This window comes from Petromyzon marinus, chromosome 44, assembly GCF_048934315.1.
Source record: "Petromyzon marinus isolate PM22_M1 ecotype Great Lakes invasive population chromosome 44, UKy_Petmar_22M1.pri1.0, whole genome shotgun sequence".
Lineage (NCBI taxonomy): Eukaryota > Metazoa > Chordata > Hyperoartia > Petromyzontiformes > Petromyzontidae > Petromyzon > Petromyzon marinus.
In genome coordinates this window covers 10,979,377-11,003,607 of record NC_133710.1, presented here as the reverse complement: position 1 = coordinate 11,003,607, position 24,231 = coordinate 10,979,377, and the positions used below count along the sequence as shown (strand labels likewise).

At 42.9% G+C, this 24,231-nt stretch overlaps 1 protein-coding gene across 1 annotated transcript in view; it reads right to left on the bottom strand.

Moving 5' to 3' along the window:
* The window catches only part of LOC116951826 (protein Hook homolog 3-like), a 93,610-nt gene extending 74,720 nt beyond the window's left edge, over nt 1-18,890 (bottom strand). The window contains exons 1-3 of the mRNA XM_032970586.2: nt 18,271-18,890; nt 12,306-12,391; nt 8,665-8,737 (exon numbers count right to left, since the gene is read on the bottom strand). Coding sequence (XP_032826477.1) covers nt 8,665-8,737; nt 12,306-12,391; nt 18,271-18,315 — 204 coding nt within the window. The 5' untranslated portion in view covers nt 18,316-18,890. The remainder of the gene's footprint in view (nt 1-8,664; nt 8,738-12,305; nt 12,392-18,270) is intronic.
* Between the last annotated feature and the right edge of the window lie 5,341 nt (nt 18,891-24,231).

Below are 24,231 nucleotides of genomic sequence, written 5' to 3'. Positions count from 1 at the left end.
TGGTAAAGCCCTCGCTTGCTCCCGGTTTTATATAGAGCAGCAGGGTGACGTCATCACTTAACTCATATCAGGTGCAGTGATTAGAGGCGGAGGGGGGGGTATTGTAATTATATAATCGATTAGTAATCAGTCATTGGTTATGATTAGTAATGAGTTGTAGATTAGTAATTCTTTAAATCAAAATGTAATGTGTATTATTTAATAATACGCTACCAGGCCGCACTAAGCCTGTAGCTGTCAGAGCGATTAAAGTTATTCTTGTTCCTCTCAATTTCAATGGATTCTCTAATTAGTCTTTGCCAGTAATAATTAGTTTTACACGCCACTGCAACATTGTCAAAATCAATTGAGTGTCCTTGTTGACAAGCATGTTCTGCCACTGCCGACAGTTGTGTTTGAGATAATTTAATATTTCTCTGATGTTCTTTTAGTCGTACGCTGATGTTACATCCCGTCTGTCCAATGTAGCAGCTGCCACATAAACAATTAATCCGATATACACCTTCTGTTGATAATTTAGGTAATGCTTCTTTAGTGCAAGATACTAGTTTTTGAATTTTGTGTACTGTACCAAATCTTACTGTAATGTTTTGCTTTTGCAAAACACGGGCTAATTTGTCAGTTACTCCTGAGATATATGGAATTTTAATTGTTTTAACAATCTGGTCGCTTTCAGCAGTATTGCTTTGCGATCGTGATTTGGCATTCAGTGCTCTGTTAATTTGAGCATTATTGTAGCCATTCTGTCGTAGTGCGTCTTTAACGTGTTTAATCTCTCTCACTAGACTCTCACCATCTGACACTGTTTTAGCGCGATGTATGAGCGTCTTGATAAGAGAGGATTTCTGAGCTGGATGATGATGTGATTCTGCATTCAGATAGGCATCAGTGTGCGTTTGCTTTCTGTAAACGCTGTGTGTTATTTTACCGTTTAGGCCATGTCCAAGCAAAATATCTAGGAATGGGAGTGTGTTATTCACCTCCATTTCCATGGTGAACTGGATGGCCGGGTTTTGTGCATTGAGATGATTTAGAAAATCATTAAGTGTATCTTTACCATGTGGCCAGACAACCAAAGTGTCATCCACATATCTAAGCCAAAAGGATGGTTTTAATGTGCTCGAGGCAAGTGCTCTTATTTCAAAGTTTTCCATGTACAAATTTGCTATAGCAGGGGATAAAGGAGAACCCATTGCTGCTCCTTCCTTTTGTTTAAAGAAATCCCCTCTCCATAAGAAGTAAGTGTTATTTAAACAATGGCCAGCAAGTTTCGGAATATCTTTTGGTAAACCGGTATTCTTTACTAGTGTATCAAGTAATTTAAGCAATTCGTCCACTGGAACCTTAGTGAATAGAGAAATCACATCAAAACTTACCAGAATATCATCAGGAGTAAGTTTAATATCTTTAATCACATTCACAAGATGTTCTGAATTTTTTATGAATGAAGATGTCCTACCGATGTAGGGCTGAATTTGTTTGGTTATATATTTTGCTAATTGATATGTGGCAGAGCTAATTGTACTGACTATGGGTCGTAATGGGATGCCGATTTTATGAATCTTTGGTAGCCCATACAGTCGAGGTGGTTTTGAGGCCCTTGGCTTAATTTGGTATTGCTCATTTTTAGGGATTAATGAATTTGCAATTATTGCAGTGGTCTTACGTTCTAAAGTACTAGTTGGATCTCGTTTAATTTTAATGTAGGTACTTTCCTCTAGTAAATTTCTAATTTTATTATCATAATCGGCTCGTGACATCACTACAGTAGTGTGGCCTTTATCAGCTGCTAGGATTTGGATATCCTTGTTTACACGCAGCTCTCTTAAGGCTTTTGCCTCGTTAGAGCTAATATTTACTTTTGGAACTTTGCTATTCTCAAGTATTTTAGCAACCTCATGTCTAACTGCTGATTCTACCTCAGCAATTATCTCATCCACTGGAATTTTGCGTGGGGTAACGGCAAAGTTAAGGCCTTTAGAAAGGATAGAGACCATGTCACCGGTTAATACAGTGTTAGTCAAGTTCAGTACGGTTTTGTTTTTAAATTTTTGGTTTTCAGTAGGGATTACACTTAGGAAGAATACAGGAAGAATACAGCACCACTCACCCCCATCACCCTGTTAGACTCCCCAGTAAAAATTGTAGAGTCCTTCCGCTTCCTGGGCACTATTCTCTCCCGGGACCTCAAGTGGGAATTGAACATCAGCTCCCTCACCAAGAAAGCTCAACAGAGGATGTACTTTCTACGGCAGCTGAAGAAATTCAACCTGCCAAAGACAATGATGGTGCAATTCTATACAGCGATCATTGAATCCATCCTCACCTCCTCCATAACCGTCTGGTACGCTGCTGCCACTGCCAAGGACAAGAGCAGACTGCAGCGTATCATCCACACTGCTGAGAAGGTAATTGCCTGCAATCTACCGACCCTCGAGGACCTGCACACGACAAGGTCTATGAGGCGAGCGAGGAAGATTATGGCCGATTTCTCCCACCCTGGACACTCTCTGTTTCAGCTACTCCCCTCCGGCAGAAGGCTTCGGTCCATCAGGACCAAAACCTCACGCCATAAAAACAGTTTCTTCCCATCTGCTGCTGGCCTGTTAAACAAGGCCAAGGGCTAACACTGTTTTTAACATTTGATCTACATAACGACACGTTGCTGATATTAACTATGTTTCCCTATTTGTATTTTTAAATTATATCTTAAAGCTATTTTATATTCGATATTTATTTAATTTTATATACTTCAGCCCCTTAGTGTTAGACTTTTAACCCTTATTATAGTAAGACTTGTTTAAAACTTATTTAAGATTTTAGATTCCTATATGTTGAATGTATGCACCATCCTGCCAAAGTAAATTCCGTGTCGGTGTGAACTTACATGGCGAATAAAACCCTTTCTGATTCTGATTCTGATTTGTTTATTATGTAGTCTAGAAAATGTATTAATTTGTTGGTTTTTGTTAGTTGAAACACATTATCAGCCGATTGTTGTGTTATGTTATCGATTATATTATAACACACAGCGTTTACAGAAAGCAAACGCACACTGATGCCTATCTGAATGCAGAATCACATCATCATCCAGCTCAGAAATCCTCTCTTATCAAGACGCTCATACATCGGGCTAAAACAGTGTCAGATGGTGAGAGTCTAGTGAGAGAGATTAAACACGTTAAAGACGCACTACGACAGAATGGCTACAATAATGCTCAAATTAACAGAGCACTGAATGCCAAATCACGATCGCAAAGCAATACTGCTGAAAGCGACCAGATTGTTAAAACAATAAAAATTCCATATATCTCAGGAGTAACTGACAAATTAGCCCGTGTTTTGCAAAAGCAAAACATTACAATAAGATTTGGTACAGTACACAAAATTCAAAAACTAGTATCTTGCACTAAAGAAGCATTACCTAAATTATCAACAGAAGGTGTATATCGGATTAATTGTTTATGTGGCAGCTGCTACATTGGACAGACGGGAAGTAACATCAGCGTAAGACTAAAAGAACATCAGATAAATATTAAATTATCTCAAACACAACTGTCGGCAGTGGCAGAACATGCTTGTCAACAAGGACACTCAATTGATTTTGACAATGTTGCAGTGGTGTGTAAAACTAATTATTACTGGCAAAGACTAATTAGAGAATCCATTGAAATTGAGAGGAACAAGAATAACTTTAATCGCTCTGACAGCTACAGGCTTAGTGCGGCCTGGAAGCGTATTATTAAATAATACACATTACATTTTGATTTAAATAATTACTAATCTACAACTCATTACTAATGATAACCAATGACTGATTACTAATCGATTATATAATTACAATACCCCCCCCCTCCGCCTCTAATCACTGCACCTGATATGAGTTAAGTGATGACGTCACCCTGCTGCTCTATATAAAACCGGGAGCAAGCAAAGGCTTTACCATTCTGGCGAATTGCCCGATGATGCTGGATGTATTTACCAGCGAAACGTCGTACTCAAACTGTAAATGTGGATTCACTCTTCAACACACCGGTGGGCTAAAGTAGTGAATTATTTGTCTTTTTGTTAACGTGACACTTTTTTTGCTGATTGGCCGTGTCGGGTGGTGGAGGGTTACGACACATTTATAAATAAACGCGATCTAACCCAAAAACCTTTATTATGAATAACATTGGTTGCGAAAGCCTACATGTTAAACTGACTAACCTCTATGGGGAGGATACTTTTCTTAAAACCAGAAAATTGGAGAAGCTCTGCATTAAGCGGATGAAATTGATATATTCACTGGCGTTCCTCAAAAGGTGCAGAGATTCAAAGGTAATACCAAACGCAGTTAAAATAACACATCACATAAAGTCTTCTAAAGCTAACCAAATACTACACAAAGCTAGCGAATTATTATTAATAGAGAGAATACAGCACAATAGGAGTGAATTATCTTACATTTCGGAATCGCTAAAACAGTTACACTTAGATATAAGCAATAGTGTATCTATGCATTATTGAAATATAATCGATAACATAACACAACAATCGGCTGATAATGTGTTTAAACTAACAAAAACTAACCAAATTAATACATTTTCTAGACTACATAATAAACAAATCCCTACTGAAAACCAAAAATTTAAAAACAAAACCGTACTGAACTTGACTAACACTGTATTAACCGGTGACATGGTCTCTATCCTTTCTAAAGGCCTTAACTTTGCCGTTACCCCACGCACAATTCCAGTGGATGAGATAATTGCTGAGGTAGAATCAGCAGTTAGACTCCTTCCACATAATGAGGCAGAGATGACTAGACATGAGGTTGCTAAAATAATTGAGAATAGCAAAGTTCCAAAAGTAAATATTAGCTCTAACGAGGCAAAAGCCTTAAGAGAGCTGCGTGTAAACAAGGATATCCAAATCCTAGCAGCTGATAAAGGCCGCACTACTGTAGTGATGTCACGAGCCGATTATGATAATAAAATTAGAAATTTACTAGAGGAAAGTACCTACATTAAAATTAAACGAGATCCAACTAATACTTTAGAACGTAAGACCACTGCAATAATTGCAAATTCATTAATCCCTAAAAATGAGCAATACCAAATTAAGCCAAGGGCCTCAAAACCACCTAGACTCTATGGGGTACCAAAGATTCATAAAATCGGCATCCCATTACGACCCATAGTCAGTACAATTGGCTCTGCTACATATCAATTAGCAAAATATATAACCAAACAAATACAGCCCTACATTGGTAGGACATCTTCATTCATAAAAAATTCAGAACATCTTGTGAATGTGATTAAAGATATTAAACTTACTCCTGATGATATTCTGGTAAGTTTTGATGTGATTTCTCTATTCACTAAGGTTCCAGTGGACGAATCGCTTAAATTACTTGATACACTAGTAAAGAATACCGGTTTACCAAAAGATATTCCGAAACTTGCTGGCCATTGTTTAAATAACACTTACTTCTTATGGAGAGGGGATTTCTTTAAACAAAAGGAAGGAGCAGCAATGGGTTCTCCTTTATCCCCTGCTATAGCAAATTTGTACGTGGAAAACTTTGAAATAAGAGCACTTGCCTCGAGCACATTAAAACCATCCTTTTGGTTTAGATATGTGGATGACACTTTGGTTGTCTGGCCACATGGTAAAGATACACTTAATGATTTTCTAAATCATCTCAATGCACAAAACCCGGCCATCCAGTTCACCATGGAAATGGAGGTGAATAACACACTCCCATTCCTAGATATTTTGCTTGGACATGGCCTAAACGGTAAAATAACACACAGCGATTACAGAAAGCAAACGCACACTGATGCCTATCTGAATGCAGAATCACATCATCATCCAGCTCAGAAATCCTCTCTTATCAAGACGCTCATACATCGGGCTAAAACAGTGTCAGATGGTGAGAGTCTAGTGAGAGAGATTAAACACGTTAAAGACGCACTACGACAGAATGGCTACAATAATGCTCAAATTAACAGAGCACTGAATGCCAAATCACGATCGCAAAGCAATACTGCTGAAAGCGACCAGATTGTTAAAACAATAAAAATTCCATATATCTCAGGAGTAACTGACAAATTAGCCCGTGTTTTGCAAAAGCAAAACATTACAATAAGATTTGGTACAGTACACAAAATTCAAAAACTAGTATCTTGCACTAAAGAAGCATTACCTAAATTATCAACAGAAGGTGTATATCGGATTAATTGTTTATGTGGCAGCTGCTACATTGGACAGACGGGACGTAACATCAGCGTAAGACTAAAAGAACATCAGAGAAATATTAAATTATCTCAAACACAACTGTCGGCAGTGGCAGAACATGCTTGTCAACAAGGACACTCAATTGATTTTGACAATGTTGCAGTGGTGTGTAAAACTAATTATTACTGGCAAAGACTAATTAGAGAATCCATTGAAATTGAGAGGAACAAGAATAACTTTAATCGCTCTGACAGCTACAGGCTTAGTGCGGCCTGGAAGCGTATTATTAAATAATACACATGAAATTTTGATTTAAAGAATTAATCTACAACTCATTACTAATCATAACCAATAACTGATTACTAATCGATTATATAATTACAATACCCCCCCCCTCCACCTCTAATCACTGCACCTGATATGAGTTAAGTGATGATGTCACCCTGCTGCTCTATATAAAACCGGGAGCAAGCGAGGGCTTTACCATTCTGGCGAATTGCCCGATGATGCTGGATGTATTTACCAGCGAAACGTCGTACTCAAACTGTAAATGTGGATTCACTCTTCAACACACCGGTGGGCTAAAGTAGTTAATTATTTGTCTTTTGTCAACGTGACACTTTTTTTGCTGATTGGCCGTGTCGGGTGGTGGAGGGTTACGACACATTTATAAATAAACGCGATCTAACCCAAAAACCTTTATTATGAATAATATTGGTCGCGAAAGCCTACGTGTTAAAAAGGGTTAGTTGTAAATGTTATGAATCCACTCTTCAACACACCGGTGGGCTGAAGTAGTGAAATATGTGTCTTTTGTTAACGTGACACATTTTTTACTGATTGGCCATGTCGGGTGGTGGAGGGTTGCGACACATTTATAAATAACGCGATCTAACCCAAAAACCTTTATTATGAATACTGGCCGCGAAAGCCTATGTTTTAAACTAACGTTTTGCTACATGTTTTTTGGAGTAAATCACGGCATTGGAATAATTGGACGACACCATTTGCAGAGTATATTTAATTATTTAAATATGTATGACTGAGAGTGTGTGCGTTCAATGTGTTTCGGATTGTAAAGGGGCAATGATTAGAATACAGGCATCCCTAAAATAATGCGCAACGAGCATTCCTGACAAATGGCAAGCAATTTGAATTGCGCTGTACGAAGTCTATTTTCCCATAAACATACATGTTATAAGGGGGGGTTGCGTTACCAAATAAAATTACATATCATTTCATTGGTTTAGCCCTGGATTTACAAATTATGTATAAATATAATACTTAATAATAATATTAACATCACAAGCATTACTTATTAAAGAGTTTAATGATACATAATTAACATTAAACAAATTATTACAGTGATCCCTTGGTTAACAATATTAATTGGTTCCCTGAAAAACCATTGTTAATTAAAATGATCGTTAATCGAATATAGGAAATACATGCTAAAGGCTTAATTTAAGTTGACCTTTTTCACCCGAAAAACCTACTGTTTTCATCACTTTCTTGTCTTTCTTCACATTCATTTTAGGGGTGAGTGTTATTGCTCTTATTCAACTTTTAAGAAAAAAAACACATCAAACATTGAAAAGCTAGCAGCCAGTTACTCTCAAAACACTCATAAAAGGTTGTCGCTGATTGGCTGAGATCTGCCGAGTCCACTTATGAGCGCTCCGATTGGCCGAAATTCGCGGTCAATAACAAACTTACAGGAACTGAATGCGATAATCGTCATTATTGACAATGGATCACAAAGAACGATATCTTAAAAACCCAACTGATTATACAGGGTGTGATATAATAATGATTTAAAATCATAAGGCACTCTTAAAACTGTTACTAAACTTTTTATTTTACCAGGTAAGGTCCACTGAGCTATATAGCTCTTTATCAGAAGCGACCTGGCCACAAATAATAGCTTAATGAAGTGGCTTATCACATGGAAATTTATAGCAACCAGATACTCTAAATGCATGCTTCTAAACGTGGTGAGAAAAACCAGAGGACCCGGATAAAAATCCACTGTTAAGACGCTCCTTAACAGTGGATCTCAGAGCGCCGTGCACAAAAAGAAGGAATACGTGATTAAGTAACCAGTGAAATAACTACGAAGGTGACACAAGATAGAGAACTGGAGAGAGAAGGAGAGGTGGGTCTTCAGCTGGGACTTAAAATTATCCAGCACCTGTGAGTTCCTAACCTCCAAGGGAAGGGAATTCCAAAAGTGCCCCAGTATGTATAGTTTTAGAGCTTTCTTAAGAAGTTTTATAGCTCTTGTAGAAGTGTTGTGGAATTTTCACGGTTGCTACATTGTAACCAGAGGTTACACACGTGTGTGTGTGTGTGAAAGTACAGTGCAATATAAACAACTACACAAGCAGTAACGTGTTTCCACAAGTATAAAAATAATCAATGGTGGTCAAAGTCAGTGTTCACCTTCAGTCTCCAGTTGTCCCTGGCATCGATCTTAATGCGGGCGACAAAGTCCACGTCAAACCAACCCGGATCGCTGCACACGTAAATGCACGCACACACACGCTGCATTATCCTCCACCACTACGGATCGTGTGTGTGTTTACGTCCGACAAAAGCATAAATACTCCATTTAACCATACGGACGAGGAGGCTAAGTACAGTGAGGAGTAGTCTAGCACATCTGTGACGGACAACGCTAAGGCGAATCAGCAAGAGGTCTTCCCAGCACCAAGACTCACCGCACTCCTAGAACAGTTATTTTTTACTATGTCAGCCTAGGAGAAGATCAGGCCAGATTTAGAAACCCATTGTTAACGGTGTCGAGTGCCATGGCCAAGCACCACCATCTGCTTATGTGGCAGTTTTACACTACTGCATAATGCCCCATGAGCACACTGTTCAGTCAGGTCCACATCTTTTGTGATTGTAGAGGGATCCACGTTTTACAAGCATAGACAATGAAGGCCCGCCCTTTGCGTGTGGAGTCACAGGCTGGCTTGCAGTGTATGCACCTGTGAGCAAACCAAACTAAAACTAAACTATTTTTTATTTTACCAGGTAAAGCCCACTGAGATAAAAAGCTCTTTTTTAGAGTCGACCTGACCACAAATGATTGCTCAACAAAGTGGCTTATCATGTGGAAATGTATAGCAGGGAAGAACATCAAAACTCCAAATATACAGGTATCAGGGTCAGGATCGAATCCACAAACTCCTGTATATCATATTCTTTGGGTCTTTCTGTAAAGCCACGTACAGTGAGGGAAAAAAGTATTTGATCCCCTGCTGATTTTGTATGTTTGCCCACTGACAAAGAAATGATCAGTCTATAATTTTAATGGTAGGTTTACTTGAACAGTGAGAGACAGAATAACAACAAAAAAATCCAGAAAAACGATCTCTCTCGGCATGGGGCTCCATGCAAGATCTCACCTGGCGGAGTTGCAATGATCATGAGAATGGTGAGGAATCTGCCCAGAACTACACGGGAGGATCTTGTCCATGATCTCAAGGCAGCTGGGACCATAGTCACCAAGAAAACAATTGGAAACACTACGCCATGAAGGACTGAAATCCTGCAGCGCCCGCAAGGTCCCCCTGCTCAAGAAAGCACATATACATGCCCGTCTGAAGTTTGCAAATGAACATCTGAATGATTCAGTGGGCAACTGGGTGAAAGTGTTGTGGTCAGATGAGACCAAAATGGAGCTCTTTGGCATCAACTCAACTCGCCGTGTTTGGAGGAGGAGGAATGCTGCCTATGACCCCAAGAACACCATCCCCACCGTGAAACATGGAGGTGGAAACATTATGCTTTGGGGGTGTTTTTCTGCTAGGGACAGGACAACTTCACCGCATCAAAGGGACGATGGACGGGGCCATGCACCGTCAAATCTTGGGTGAGAACCTTCTTCCCTCAGCCAGGGCATTGAAAATGGGTCGCGGATGGGTATTCCAGCACGACAATGACCCAAAACACACGGCCAAGGCAACAAAGGAGTGGCTCAAGAAGAAGCACATTAAGGTCCTGGAGTGGCCTAGCCAGTCTCCAGACCTTAATCCCATATAAAATCTGTGGAGGGAGCTGAAGGTTCGAGTTACCAAACGTCAGCCTCGAAACCTTAATGACTTGGAGAAGATCTGCAAAGAGCAGTGGGACAAAATCCCTCCTGAGATGTGTGCAAACCTGGTGGCCAACTACAAGAAACGTCTGACCTCTGTGATTGCCAACAAGGGTTTTGCCACCAAGTACTAAGTCATGTTTTGCAGAGGGGTCAAATACTTATTTCCCTCATTAAAATGCAAATCAATTTATAACATTTTTGACATGCGTTTTTCTGAATTTTTTTGTTGTTGTTATTCTGTCTCTCACTGTTCAAATAAACCTACCATTAAAATTATAGACTGATCATTTCTTTGTCAGTGGGCAAATGTACAAAATCAGCAGGGGATCAAATATTTTTTCCCTCACTGTAGATAGAAGAAATAATACAAATATCACGACGTTTTGATCGCAACACAAGCAATCGTCATCAGGTGAAGAAATAGCAGGTGAGCTGAAAACATCCTGCCTCACCTGATGATGATTACTTGTGTTGCGATGGAAATATTTTTGTTATCTCTTCTATCTATGTGGCTTTACTGAAAGACCCAAAGAATATTAATTCCTGCAGTCACGAAAGCTTTAAGTCCTGTATATCAGGCGAGGCAGTTAACATCTCGCCACCATGGTGAGATGTTAGAGCCAGACATCAACACACTTTGCATTCAGGTTAACTTACTGAGTGACTGATCAAACAGATTACCTTGGTAGCTCCAGTGCAACACAAATGAGGCATCTCTTGCATCTGTCATTTTCTCAAAATGCAGTGGCTGGAGAATTGCTTGTGTGGATCCCTTACACAAATATTCTAATACGATGTTTTTGTATGTTTATTTAGTCTGAAATCTGCAATAATAACAACATGTATCTTACCTGGCGACTAATCAGCTTTGAGATTCATAGGAGCATCAAAGTAAAAAGTGGCTAATCTGCATGTGCGTATCCTTGTACGTATCTGTGTCTAGACAACTGCTCCCCAACTGCTCCACTAGTTTTGATTTAAAGCTTTCGTGACTGCAGGGATTCATATTCTTGGTTCTTTCGGTAAAGTCACGTAGAAGGGAAACAATAAAATGTCTCGGACCGCATTCGTGAACACAAAGCAGGCCTGAAACACGGTAGGACCAACACCTCGGCCGTGGCAGATCACTGTTATAATTCAGTAGGTTCACATGACATTGACTTCTCCAAGACAGAGGTTCTTTGCAAGCCATCTGGCTACCATGAGAGATTCGTTCATGAGGCTATCCCCATATACAAACACAGAGACAATTTCAACTGAGAAGATGGATTCTGGCTTAGCAATTATTGGAAGGATTTGATAAACCATTTCGGGTCTTAATTGATTGATCACGCTTAAGGTGGCTTTCAGACCGCATCCATTATTTTTCGTTTCCCCCTCCTCTTTTCCGAACATAGATGGACTTGTCCATCTGAACAAAATGTCAAATCGCTATCCGTGGTGCTAACGTTAAAAAACCGCCACTTTTTTCAAATTTTCTTGTTGTGGTTTTCACACCTGATGATGCTTGCTTGTGTTGCAGTCGAAACATCGTGATAATTTTATTGTTTTATATTTTTATTATTTTATTGTTTCCCTTCTACGTGACTTTACCGAAAGAACCAAAAATATACCCCACTAGTTTCAATGAATGAGATGTCATTTCAAGGCTTATGATAAGTCATTGACTCAATAATACTCTTAATTTTCATATTGACGAGGTCGATATATATTCATTTTTATATCGATCAGGCCGATATAAAAAATATATTTTTGACTTAATAATACTCTCAATTAACCCTGGCTAGAGCAGGTGGGTCATCTGCCAGTTATTTCTTAACCATAAGTCCTGGGTCTGTTCCATGACCTCCTACCATACAGACTTCATCTCCTCACAAAGCCTCAAAATGCACCTAGCCTGGCACAAGCGTCACGGTGAAGTCATTGTCACTCAGCAGGAGCTAATGTGGGTTTGCGCGAGCGCGCATCAGCGACTCACATGCGGTGCAACACGTGGGCCATGAGAACGCCGTCTGTGAGGTCCGAGACATCCTCGCATGGAACCTCGAATCCATACGCCCGTACCTGCACACACACGCACAGCCATTCGCCCAAATCTTTACACTATTTATTTTAACCAGGAATGCGTCAGTGAATTTCAACATTCGTTTTACGCAAGGTTCTGCTTGGAATATTTCGTGGACTCTTTCAGCAGTTTTTGCATATGGAAGGAAAAGCAGCACAGAGCACAGAGAAATCCCTGGTATAAGAGAGCAAAACACACGAGAATAGATTAAAAACCCACTTCCTGTCCACAAACAATGCACTTTAGTTTGAACCAGGTGAGAGTCCATTTATAATACTCATTTGTGTTTGATAGTGCATCCTTTACGCCATGGTATTTCAGAGTGGTTTACAAGCAACTTACATCTCATCTCAACACATTTAAAAGGGCACCCCAAGTGGTAGCCATCCCTGTGCAGCACAAGGTGACTCTGCACCTGACCTACAATCAGACATTAGTCTGCCAGTAGGAGGCGATAATGCTGTGTGTAATTCCAATTTGGTAATTTGCGGGTAATTTTCAAATTCGGACCGTGATGCCAGCAAACAATGGCCTACTCGCTTTGAATGACATCAGCGGGATCTTTAACGTCCACTGTGAATTACTCATTGTTTTTTTTCGGTAAAGTCACGTATGTAGAAATACCATAAAATTAAATTAAAATAAATCAATCACGACGTTTCGACCGCAACACAAGCGATCTTCATCAGGTGTAAAAAACAAATAGCGAGGGAGCATATAGGGTGACACCAACGCAACACATAGAGAGCGCCAAAACTGCACGGAGGTAAATACAACAAGATGAGAGACGAGAATTCAACAAACCTAAGAAAAAATTATATGATGCAAAACCAGTCAGGCCAACAACACAGTTAGACACTTGCCTGGCGGACCACACATTTCAGAATAGTGCTAAATTTCGTGTTCATCCTCTAGGTTGAACATACCAGCATAGACAGAGTGAACAAATGCGAGGTACAAGTCAGCAGAAATACATATACAGGGACACCAAGAGGCAAGGAGAGGAAAGACGGACAGAGAAGCAAGGAAAAAGAAAAATGGCCGGAGGGATGAACAGACAGAGGCCTTAAATAAGAAGTAGAGGTGGGGAGGATGGGGAGGGGCCGCAGAGAGCAAGCGGGCACGGCAGCAGAGGCGGGGGGAGGGGTAGGAGAAAGCAAGGGGTGCAATACGTTTAGGACAGAATTGTAAAGGTAACTTCCCCGTATAAGTGTGTTAATAAAGAATTAAAGCTTTCGTGACTGCATAAATTACTCATTGGTTTTTTTCGGTAAAGTCACGTATGTAGAAATACCATAAAATTAAATTAAAATAAATCAATCACGACGTGTCTATGCTGGTATGTTCAACCTAGAGGATGAACACGAAATTTAGCACTCTTCTGAAATTCGTGGTCCGCCAGGCAAGTGTCTAACTGTGTTGTTGGCCTGACTGGTTTTGCATCACAATTTTTTCTTAGGTCGGTTGAATTCTCGTCTCTCATCTTCTTGTTGTATTTACCTCCGTACAGTTTGGCGCTCTCTATGTGTTGCGTTGGTGTCGCCCTATATGGTCCCTCGCAATGTTTTTTACACCTGATGAAGATCGCTTGTATTGCGGTCGAAACGTCGGGATTGATTTATTTTAATATAATTTTATGGTATTTCTACATACATGACTTTACTGAAAAAACAATGAGTAATTTATGCAGTCACAAAAGCTTTAATTCTTTATTAACACACTTCTACGGGGAGGTTACCTTTACAATTCTGTCCTAAACGTATTGCACCCCTTGCTTTCTCCTACCCCTCCCCCCGCCCCTGCTGCCGTGCCCCCTTGCTCTCTTCGCCCCCCCCCCTCTACTTCTTATTTAAGGCCTCTGTCTGTTCATCCCTCCGGCCCTTTTTCTTTTTCCTTGCTTCTCAGTCCGTCTTTCCTCTCATTGCCTATTGGTGTCCCTATATATGTATTTCTGCTGACTTGTACCTCGTATTTGTTCACTGTCTATGCTGGTATGTTCAACCTAGAGGATGAACACGAAATTTAGCACTCTTCTGAAATTCGTGGTCCGCCAGGCAAGTGTATAACTGTGTTGTTGGCCTGACTGGTTTTGCATCACGTCATTTTTTCTTAGGTTTGTTGAATTCTCGTCTCTCATCTTCTTCTTGTATTTACCTCCGTGCAGTTTGGCGCTCTCTATGTGTTGCGTTGGTGTCGCCCTATATGCTCCCTCGCTATTTGTTTTTTATACCTGATGAAGATCGCTTGTGTTGCAGTTGAAACGTCGTGATTGATTTATTTTAATATAATTTTATGGTATTTCTACATACGTCACTTTACCGAAAAAAAACAATGAGTAATTTATGCAGTCACGAAAGCTTTAATTCTTAATGTCCACTGTGAAGCCTACGGCGTGTATTTTTACTATTAATACACTAGCACTAATGACTAGGGTGCCTGGCACACTCACACCGCAAACCTCTGCTGATAGTGGTGAACACGCAACCACTGGAAAATGTCACCACCCAAATGTATAGTGAGGGAAAAAAGTATTTGACCCCTGCTGATTTTGTACGTTTGCCCACTGACAAAGAAATGATCAGTCTATAATTTTAATGGTAGGTTTATTTGAACAGTGAGAGACAGAATAACAACAAAATCCAGAAAAACGCATGTCAAAAATGTTATAAATTGATTTGCATTTTAATGAGGGAAATAAGTATTTGACCCCTCTGCAAAACATGACTTAGTACTTGGTGGCAAAACCCTTGTTGGCAATCACAAAGGTCAGACGTTTCTTGTAGTAGGCCGCCAGGTTTGCACACATCTCAGGAGGGATTTTGTTCCACTCCTCTTTGCAGATCTTCTCCAAGTCATTAAGGTTTCGAGGCTGACGTTTGGTAACTCGAACCTTCAGCTCCCTCCACAGATTGTCTATGGGATTAAGGTCTGGAGACTGGCTAGGCCACTCCAGGACCTTAATGTGCTTCTTCTTGAGCCACTCCTTTGTTGCCTTGGCCATGTGTTTTGGGCCATTGTCATGCTGAAATACCCATCCACGACCCATTTTCAATGCCCTGGCTGAGGGAAGGAGGTTCTCACCCAAGATTTGACGGTACATGGCCCCGTTCATCGTCCCTTTGATGCGGTGAAGTTGTCCTGTCCCCTTAGCAGAAAAACACCCCCAAAGCATAATGTTTCCACCTCCATGTTTGACGGTGGGGATGGTGTTCTTGGGGTCATAGGCAGCATTACTCCTCCTCCAAACACAGCGAGTTGATGCCAAAGAGCTCCATTTTGGTCTCATCTGACCACAACACTTTCACCCAGTTGTCCTCTGAATCATTCATGTGTTCATTGGCAAACTTCAGACGGGCATGTATATGTGCTTTCTTGAGCAGGGGGACCTTGCGGGCGCTGCAGGATTTCAGTCCTTCACGGCGTAGTGTGTTACCAATTGTTTTATTGGTGACTATGGTCCCAGCTGCCTTGAGATCATTGACAAGATCCTCCCGTGTAGTTCTGGGCTGATTCCTCATCGTTCTCATGATCATTGCAACTCCACGAGGTGAGATCTTGCATGGAGCCCCAGGCCGAGGGAGATTGACAATCCTTTTGTGTTTCTTCGATTTGCCAATAATCGCACCAATTGTTGTCACCTTCTCACCAAGCTGCTTGGCAATGGTCTTGTAGCCCATTTCAGCCTTGTGTAGGTCTACAATCTTGTCCCTGACATCCTTTGAGAGCTCTTTGGTCTTGGCCATGGTGGAGAGTTTGGAATCTGATTGATTGATTCCTTCTGTGGACAGGTGTCTTTTATGCAGGTAACAAGCTGAGATTAGGAGCACTCCCTTTAAGAGTGTGCTCCTAATCTCAGCTCGTTACCTGTATAAAAGACACCTGGGAGCCAGAAATCTTTCTGATTGAGAGGGGGTCAAATACTTATTTCCCTCATTAAAATGCAAATCGATTTATAACATTTTTGACATGCGTTTTTCTGGATTTTTTTGTTGTTATTTTGTCTCTCGCTGTTCAAATACACCTACCATTAAAATTATAGACTGATTATTTCTTTGTAAGTGGACAAACATACAAAATCAGCAGGGGATCAAATACTTTTTTTCCCTCACTATATAATCTCGGTGTAGATTTTTCATTTTTGTAAATAGTCCTTGTTGTCTCAATGATGTTTTATTTAGACCTTTATTTGTGAGAGCATGGGTGACTGCATCAGCTTCTGCTGAGTCAAATGGCTTTTCATTGTCCACAAAAACCAGGCATAATGGAAATTGAAATTAATTTGACTTGCCCAGAATGTGATTGGTTCACTTGAGCATAAGGTTTATCTGTCAGTTTACCACGTAGGCTTTCGCGACTAATATTATTCATAATAAAAGTTTTTGGGTTAGTTCGCATAACTATAAATGTGTCGTAACCCTCCACCACCCGACACGGCCAATTAGTAAGGTATTTTTGACGTAAACAAAATGCCAATTAGTTGCTACTTCAGCCCACCGGTGTGTTGGAGAGTAAATCCACAACATTCGCAATTTGAGCACGACATTTCGCTGGTAATTACATCCAGCATCATCGGGCGATTTGCCAGAATAGGGGCAAAATGTCAACCAACTGCATGCATTTTCACCATAAATGAGATTTTTTTTAGAGGACTCCCCTGGTTTAATGTTCGCAAGTTGACGTAGAGCAACAGTTTACACTAAATTCAAAGAGTGTTTTCCGAAAAGCAATCCGCACTGATGTGAGGCTTAAATAAGGCACCACCGATTAGAACAGTTGGCTACGTGTGGTGCGAAAGAAGTTCAACATACATACAAGACGTGTGGCTTGTGTTGTAAAATGAAGACCCATGAGTCACACGGACACGGCCCTTCCTTCCTTCACGTCATCTCTCTGTGCACCCCTCCTGCCAAACCCCGGCACGACTGCACAGTCGGTACCTGCACAGCTGACTCGATACACTTTGCCAACCTCTGCCCTCACGTCGAGTCTAAACTTCACAGACTGCGATCAGACGTATGCCCAATTCCACTAAAGAGTGTTTGGCACGTTAAGAGGAAACTGGAGCACCCGGAGACAACCCAGGCATACGAAGGGATAACACTCCCACAGATGGATGCAATCCACTTGCTGTCCTGCCATCTCGTGGGATAGGGAGTTTCAGAAATGTGTGTACACAGTAACAGAGTAAACATTCACAGAAAGTACACATGAATTTGGTACACATTCACACAGAGATAATACACATTCACAATGTAGTCAGAGGACACATACACACATAGAACACAACCACACAAAATACACATGCGAGTACACATTCAAGCAGAGCACACATTCCCACCCGAACGCCTTTGTCTCCATAGTGGCCATGTTTATACACTGCACCAGGTGCTCTACTTATTTGAGGCTTAGTCGACCTAGGGGAGGTGTTGACGGGAATTGAACTCGGGTCGCTGCTCCCCAATACTCACACAAGTGTGCAGATTCACAAACACACAGAGTACACATTGACACACAAGGAGACAAAGATCTCCCGTATAGCCTTTAACAGACTGTTGGGGAAAGTGCTGTGAGCGAGCACCTATAAAGGCCAGCACGGCACACGAGGGGGTTGGTAACCAGCACCACGCCCGGCTGCCTTTGTCTCCCCAGTGGCGATGTTTACGTATCGCACCAGGTACTCGTTTGAGGCCGAGTCGAACTAGGAGAGGCCCAGTGACCGGTTGAGATCAGCGTCACCGGTGTTGGCCGTGGACGGGATTCGAACTCGGGTCGCTGAACCGCTCCACCACTGCCCCCCCCCCCCCCGAGGACGTACACATACAAGTACAGTGCGCGTAGAAGCTGCGTAAATTCCCGGCCGTCGTTTCGCAACACGCACCCAGCTCAGGAGACTTTCGCACAGCTCCGCCTTGTCCAGAGACATCTCCCCCAGCCGCGTCCCTTCCTGCGACAGAGAGACGGAGCGAGCGGGCGGGGCGCCTCCTTCACGCGGAGCCCGGAGCTCGTCCCGGGTATCGGAGAGGCTCGCGTAGAGGCGATGGCTTTAGTAAAGAGTACTCGAGTTATAGGAGCGAACACCCTCGCTTTATAGTAGATAGTACAAGAGTTATCGTAGGGAGTGACAAGAGCTACCGCAGAGAGCACTCTAGTTGGGAATACAATAGTTAAGAGTACGATAGTTGTGAATAGAGAGCGGCGGCGGACTGTAGCGCGCAGTCCAGCAGGCACCTCGCGGGGCACCAGGAGGGTCCCCGCACGCACCACACAATTTCCACGTCAACATTGACACGTTCATTTTTGTTGTTGTAAATGTGGCTTTAAAACCGACATGTAAGAAATTCACCTTCCCCGTCAAACATCAAATTCAATACCGTAATTTCCTTGAATACGTATTGCGCGTGTGTGATTTTAAATCTCACTCTTGTATATTTTTTTATCAGCCATTTAATCGCCGCAGTAAGTTGGACACCTTTGGCGCTGTTAGGACCGGGCTCTGGGTTCACGCCTCACGCGACGCGGGGCGACCGTGGCTACGTGGCGGCCATCTTGCCTGGGGAAGCGTTCACTTTCAGAAGCCCCCGCCGCAACAACGGCGGCTCGCGAGGGGTCGAAACCACGGTGGGAGGGGGGGTGGCGCCGTCGGCCAGCTCCGTGGAACCTCAATGCATTTGGCGCGAATGGTCAAATCCGCGAGGGATAAAAACGGCGAGGGGTCAATTCCGCGAGGGGTCAGGTCCGCGTTGGGGTCAAGTCCTCGAAGGGTCAAGTCCTCGAAGGGTCAAGTCCTCGAAGGGTCAAGTCCTCGAAGGGTCAAATCCGCGAGGGGTAAAACCCGCGATGGGCAAGGTTCTGGTGCGGTTGACAGGTTCGCGCGGCAAAAGCTTTACGGGCTTTTGTTTATTTCCACCGTAGTAGCAACGCGATGTGCGCAATTAATAGAAAAATTTGCATCATCATTATAGAATTGCCTTAATTCAATACAGAAGTGGTTCTCAACCGGTAGTACGCGCACCCCAGGGGGTACGTGAGGTGATTTATAAATGTGTGAAATTATATCGTACTCGCGGGAAGTATCCGGCATTGCCCGAAAAAGAGACCCACACATCGACTTACACACACACAGACGTCGACCCACACTCATACAAACACGTCGACTCACACACACACACATAGACTTACACACATCTATTCAACAACAACCGCCATTCGCCACTAAGTGGCGGTGACGTCACCACGACGCTTGTGCCAGGCTATGTGCACCCTGAGGCCACGTGAAGTGTCGAACGCCCGCTGGCAGGAGGTCACGGGGCAGACCCAGGTGCCACGGGTCGACTGACTGAGATGACTGGCTGATGCACCACCTGTGCCCCCTACTGTGCCAACCTGCTGTGCTTTAGCCACCCGGCGCTCCGCTCGTTGTTCTGAGCGTCGCTCCTCCGCCCTCCGTTGTTGTTGGAGGGCGACTGCCTCCAACTGCCCAGTAGCATCCTTCACGAGCCTCCTCCACAGAGGCCGATCTTGACACCGCTGGTACCAGTCACACACATAGACACACACATCGACCTACACACACACATGGACTTACACACATGGACCCACACACACATGGACTTACACACATACATCGACTCACACATAGAAACACACACATATGGACTTACACACACATGAACTAACGCACACACATGGACTCACACACACATCGACAACACTGACACACATGGACTTACACACATGGACTTACACATCGACATACACACATCGACTTACACACACATGGACTTACACATACATCGACCCACAAACATCGATTTGCACACACACACAGCGACACACACATCGACCTACATATACATAGACATAGATCCCCCATATAGCCTTAACAGACTGTAGGGGCAAGTGCTGTTAGCGAGCACCTATGAAGGCCGGAACGGTACACGAGGGGGTGGGTGGCCAGCACCACGCCCGACCGCCTTTGTCTCCCTAGTGGCAATGTTTACACACCGCACCAGGTACTCATTTGAGGCTGAGTCGACCTAGGGGAGGCCCGGGACCGGTTCAGATAATCGTCACTGGTGTTGGCCGTGAGCGGGAATCGAACCCGGGTCGCCAGGTTCATAGCGCAGCGCGCTAACCGCTACACCAGGGGTCGGGAACCTTTTTGACTAAGAGAGCCATGAAAGCAAAAAATTTGGAAATTTATTTCAGTGAGAGCCATATAATATATTTTAAAAGTGAATTCAACTAAATGTCAGTATAATAAGCCTCTGAATTTATTCTTTTAAATAATGTTGTTATAACACTCACCATTAATGCGACTTCTGGTGCTGCATGGATTTGCTGATGTCTTTGTAGTCGGGTTGGTACTTGGTGAGGTTAAGCTTCATGCAAGCGTTGAGGCTTTCATCCGTTAAACGTGATCGTAGGTTGGACTTGATGTTTTTAAGATGTGAGAATGACTGCTCACATGCATACGTAGATCCAAACATGGTCAATACAGCAATACTCACACGCTGCAGTGTGTGGTATGTGACAGGAAGCGCGTTCCAAGTTTTGAGAATCAGCTGGTCTTCGGGTTGGAGTTTTTTCATTTCTGTCCACATGTGCTTGCTCGCCAACTCCGCTTTCTGTCGTGTGATTCTTTCCAAATCTTCATTCAGTGACTTGAACTTATTCACCCACATGTCTGAGGCCTTCAGGTCAGCCACTTCTGCTTCAAAATCTCTGACGGAGACACCAGGGATGTAATTCAGGTCGGCTGTGTTCAGTGAACACTCGTTTGGATGGGTGATGAACTTAAAAAGACGAGTGTGCTCACGAAATTCTCCAAAGCGTGCTTTGAAGGACTGTAGGAGACTGGATGTGCAGCCAGCTAGCTGGTGGAGATCAAGGTTTTGAATGGTCTCACTTGCTGTGCATGCATCTTTAAATTGGCTCAGTTTTTCAAAATGTAGTAAACGACCTGTTTCAAGATCCGTGATGAAAAGCTCCAGCTTGTTTTCAAAAGCAAATACAGCTTGTTGAAGGGATAACACTGTATTTCCAATGCCTTGCATTTTCACGTTGAGCTGGTTCAGATGTTCAGTCAGATCTACGAGATAGTAAAACTTGAGGAGCCACTCGGTGTCGGCTAGCTCAGGATGCCCGACGCCTTTCATTTCAAGGAAAGTCCGGATTTCGTTCAGGCAAGCCGCAAAACGGCTAAGCACCTTCCCTCTTGACAACCAACGCACATTGCTGTGCAAAAGCAGACCAGGATAGTTATTTACAACTTCATCCAGCAGTGTTTTAAACTGGCGATCATTTAAGGCTCGGGCAACAATAAAGTTGATCACACGAATGACCAGCGACATCACTTCGCCAAACTGCCTGTCACACATCTGAGCACAAAGTGCCTCCTGGTGTATAATGCAATGGAAACTTAGGATGGGTCTATTTTCATGTTCACGGAGAAGCGCCACAAATCCTTTGTTTTTCCCCACCATACACGGAGCACCATCAGTACACACTGAGAGAAGTTTATCCATAGGTAGACTCTTTTCTTGAGCAAACTCCATGAAAGACTTGAATAAATCCTCACCTCTTGTGGACCCTTTTAATGGCAGAACAGCAAGACTTTCTTCGCGCAGTGTGTCACCAACAGCATATCTTGCAATCACGCTGAACTGCGACAAATGGCTCACGTCTGTTGACTCATCCAAAGCCAGAGAAAAGAACGGCGCTGCATTTATGTCCTTCACTTGCGTTTCCTCCACTTTGTTTGCCATCACGATGGTACGATCATGAACAGTTCTTGCCGACAGAGGCATGTCTTGTATCCGTTTGATTATCTTGTCTTTGTTCGGAAGATCATCAAAAAGTTAATTGGCTACATCCAGCATGAACGTTTTAGCATACTCGCCATCTGTGAATGGTTTTCCGTTCCTCACTATTGCTAAAGAACCAGCAAAGCTAGCCGAATTATAGTCACCTTGCCGGGTCCATACGCGGAGTTGCTGCTGGCTAGCTTGCACCCTGCTCAGAAGCTCTTGGCACGCTTTCTTTCTGCTGTCTCCCGCAGGGTATTTTGATGCAAAGGTAGCATGGCGCGTGTCGAAGTGCCGCTTTACATTCGACCGTTTCAACGATGTAATTTTGTCATTGCAAATTAGACACACCGCAGAACCCGCTCTCTCCACAAAGGCGAATTCTTCGGTCCATTCGTCCTGAAATGTACGATACTCGTCGTCTTTTTTTATTTTTGCCATCTTCTTCGTCGAAGGGTTAGCTTTGAGCTAATGACCGAGCAGACGCAGTCTCAGACTGATTCAAAAGGGGGAGTTTACCTGTTTTACCCAGCAACGGCAAACGTAGGCCAGTATCATCCAATTAAAATAATGGACAATTGCTCCTGCAGCCCTGAACAGGACATGCGCAGTGAAAAATCGATGGATGGATTAAAACAAGTGAGAATATTTTGTTTTATCTGCGAGCCATATGCAATCATCAAAAGAGCCACATCTGGCTCGCGAGCCATAGGTTCCCGACCCCTGCGCTACACTATCGCTCCCCACCACACACATCGACACACACATCGATACACACACACTAATGGACTCACACACACATCGACTTGCACACACATGGACTTACATCGACTCACACACACATACATCCACTCACACACATCGACCCACACACACATCGACTTATACACACACACATGGACGTACACACACATCGACTCACACATCGACTCTCACACACACATCAAGTCACACACACACATCGACTCACACACCAACACACATCGACTACACACACACATCGACGCAGACACACACATCGACTCACATGCACACATGGACTTAGACACACATTGTAAAAAATACTTATTTTTTTAATATTACTTGTCTACACACACCACGCACACATATTGACTAACACACACATCGACTTATACACACACACGGACATACACACACACAAACATCGACGCACACACACATATCGACTCACACCGACTTGCACACACACATCGACTTATACACACACACACGGACGTACACACCAATTGACACAGACACGCACATCGACTCACACGCACACATGGACTTAGACACATTTTTATTTTAAGATTTACTAACTAAATATTGAAATATTAGTTGTCTACACACACATTTTAATATTTCCGAACTGAATTTCTAAATATAAGTTTTATATCTATGTGAGCTTAGCGAAAGAAGCAGGAAAATAGTGGTTACTTAACAGTGCTGTGGTGAGGCCTAGTCCCGTGCAGAGTCCCCGGCCTCATCTAGATTGCCCAGCCAGCCGAGGTGACACCTTGGCAAGCTGGGGCTGGACTGCTAGCCCCCCCCCCCACCCATGATCCCCCGCACGCTCTGCAGTAGTATCTACGGCCTATAGTAGTAGCATCTATCGAGTCTATAGTAGTAACTGCACACATTGAGCATTTGGGTGGGGGGGGGGGGAACAGGACAGCACACTGTGAAGAATTAACCTCAGCGTTGTGTGTATTTTTATAGCATTTTTAACGCAAATGAGAATTCCCCCTCCACGGATCGCGCGTGTGTGTTGCTAGGGGCAACCCCCGGTCAGCTTTGTCGCGCATGTGTGAATGCGTGCTTTGGCGCTCGCAGAGCGGCGTAAGTAAGTAAATAAATAAAAATATCACTAAATTAGTGGAATAGCGCTGGCTCACCACGGGGCTTATGGCCTGGTACTTGGCTAATTTTTTAAACGTAAACCCCACGGTTTGTGAGTAAAATCCTTCGCAAGTTTCGTCCGCACACAGAGACACAGATAGACAAAAATAACATAGGTTAGACGGTGAGAGTCA